The 1,674-nt window shown below is 48.1% G+C and overlaps 1 protein-coding gene across 1 annotated transcript; it reads left to right on the plus strand.

Annotated features, from left to right (window-relative positions):
* Positions 1-374: 374 nt before the first annotated feature.
* On the plus strand, positions 375-1,674 carry LOC129458249 (transmembrane epididymal protein 1-like). Its single transcript, XM_055233977.1, has 2 exons — positions 375-486; positions 800-1,674. The coding sequence occupies exons 1-2, from the start codon at positions 375-377 to the stop codon at positions 1,672-1,674; spliced, it is 987 nt and encodes a 328-aa protein (XP_055089952.1).

Consider the following 1,674-nt stretch of genomic DNA (forward strand, 5'->3'; position numbering starts at 1 on the left):
GGAAATTCCGGGTTTTAAGCTCAGTTATGCTGACACTACTACAAAATCACCACAGCCCCTACAATCAATACCCAGGGGTGGCTTTTCAGATTCATCTCCTGGCCAGTAGAAATTTTGAAGTGGTGGTGGTTGGCAGAATGTGAGTGGATAACGGGGGGATGCTGAAGGGGGTTTTCTTGGAGGTCTTCAAGATGTGTCTATCACAGATAAGTAGAAAAGCCAGACGGGTGCTAAATATACTATATATCCAAATGTTCTAAAGTATGTATCCCTAAAGAAAATGTCTGACTTTACAATTGGACCAAAATAATGTCTAAGAAGGACTGAAGCATACTCAAGAGTTTATGAGTGTCCATGTTGTGCTAGATACCGTCATGGCAACCCACTCCATTTTCCTCTCCTTTTCTCCTCCGAGCTCTCGGCAGGACAAGAGGAAGGAAGCCATGGGACATAGGGATGAGTATAACCAGAAGCACCTCAAGGGCTGTAAGAGGGTCCTCTGAAAGCCCATTCACCAACTACTTTGGCAGAAGCTAGTGCATTCCCAATGTACCGGAATGGAATGGAATGACAGGCCATATTCCACCGAATGTGTAGGCTTGTCTTGAGAAACATTTCCTCTTTGTGGGGGAGCAGTGGGTGCGGTGAGACGATAAAAGTAGGTGGAAGGCAGTTCTTTCCAAAGCCCAGAACTTGAAGTGGCTGCATAAAGTGAGGCTGTGCCTGAGTATCGCACTTCTCTCCTTCAGTGGACAGATTGATGGTTCCACGGGAACCTTTATTGGTCATGTGTATCCAGGGCTGTTTCTGTTCTTATATGGACTGTATCAGGCAGTAGTAATCTCCAAAGCTATAATATTCAGTGACTCTCTCCTGTATCGTTCGTCCCCTCCCAGGAATAAGGGAAGATGCGCTAGGCTGTGGAAAATATCCTATGGAGGTTTGTTGAAGATGGCGACTGGCTCCCTATTGACAGTTTATGAGGTCAGCTGCATTAAAGGAGGGTTGATATTGATGAACAGGGAGCTGCCACCAAGGTTCATGTACCCCAAAGAGTGGCAGCACCTCACCATGTTCATCCTCCTGACTCTCAATGGCTGTGTGGACTTCATGAGCAAGAACATGCTGCCTCAGAGGTGTGTGGGCCTAGAGAAAGGTACCCAGGTCCTGATCATCTACGAGCTCCTGCTGCTGATGGTGTCACATGTTAAAGACTCAGAAGGGGTGGAGCTGCACGTTCATTCTCTGCTCATCTTGGTGGTGTTCCTGCTGTTGCTGGTGTTGACTGCAGAGCTGTGGGCTCCCAACATGTGTCATCTCCAGCTGATGGAGACCTTTCTGATCCTGATGATGGGCTCCTGGCTGATGCAGGCAGGCTTTATTCTATACAGACCTGTCTCTGGCTATCCATGGCAGGACGATGACATCAGTGACATCATGTTTGTCACCACCTTCTTCTGCTGGCATGTGATGATCGATGCCTCACTCCTGTTGGGAATCTATGGCTTCTCTTCCTTTTGGTATCATTGTTTCAGACCCAGCTTGAAGCTGACTGGGCCCAAAGAAGCTCCGTATTACGCAAGCACTCCAGGACCCCTCTACAAGTTGCTACAGGAAGTGGAGCAGTCAGAGAAAGAGGACCAGGCTCTCCTCCTTCCAAAGAGCTCCCCCTGA

This window comes from Symphalangus syndactylus, chromosome 19 (assembly GCF_028878055.3).
Source record: "Symphalangus syndactylus isolate Jambi chromosome 19, NHGRI_mSymSyn1-v2.1_pri, whole genome shotgun sequence".
Taxonomy (NCBI): Eukaryota; Metazoa; Chordata; class Mammalia; order Primates; family Hylobatidae; genus Symphalangus; species Symphalangus syndactylus.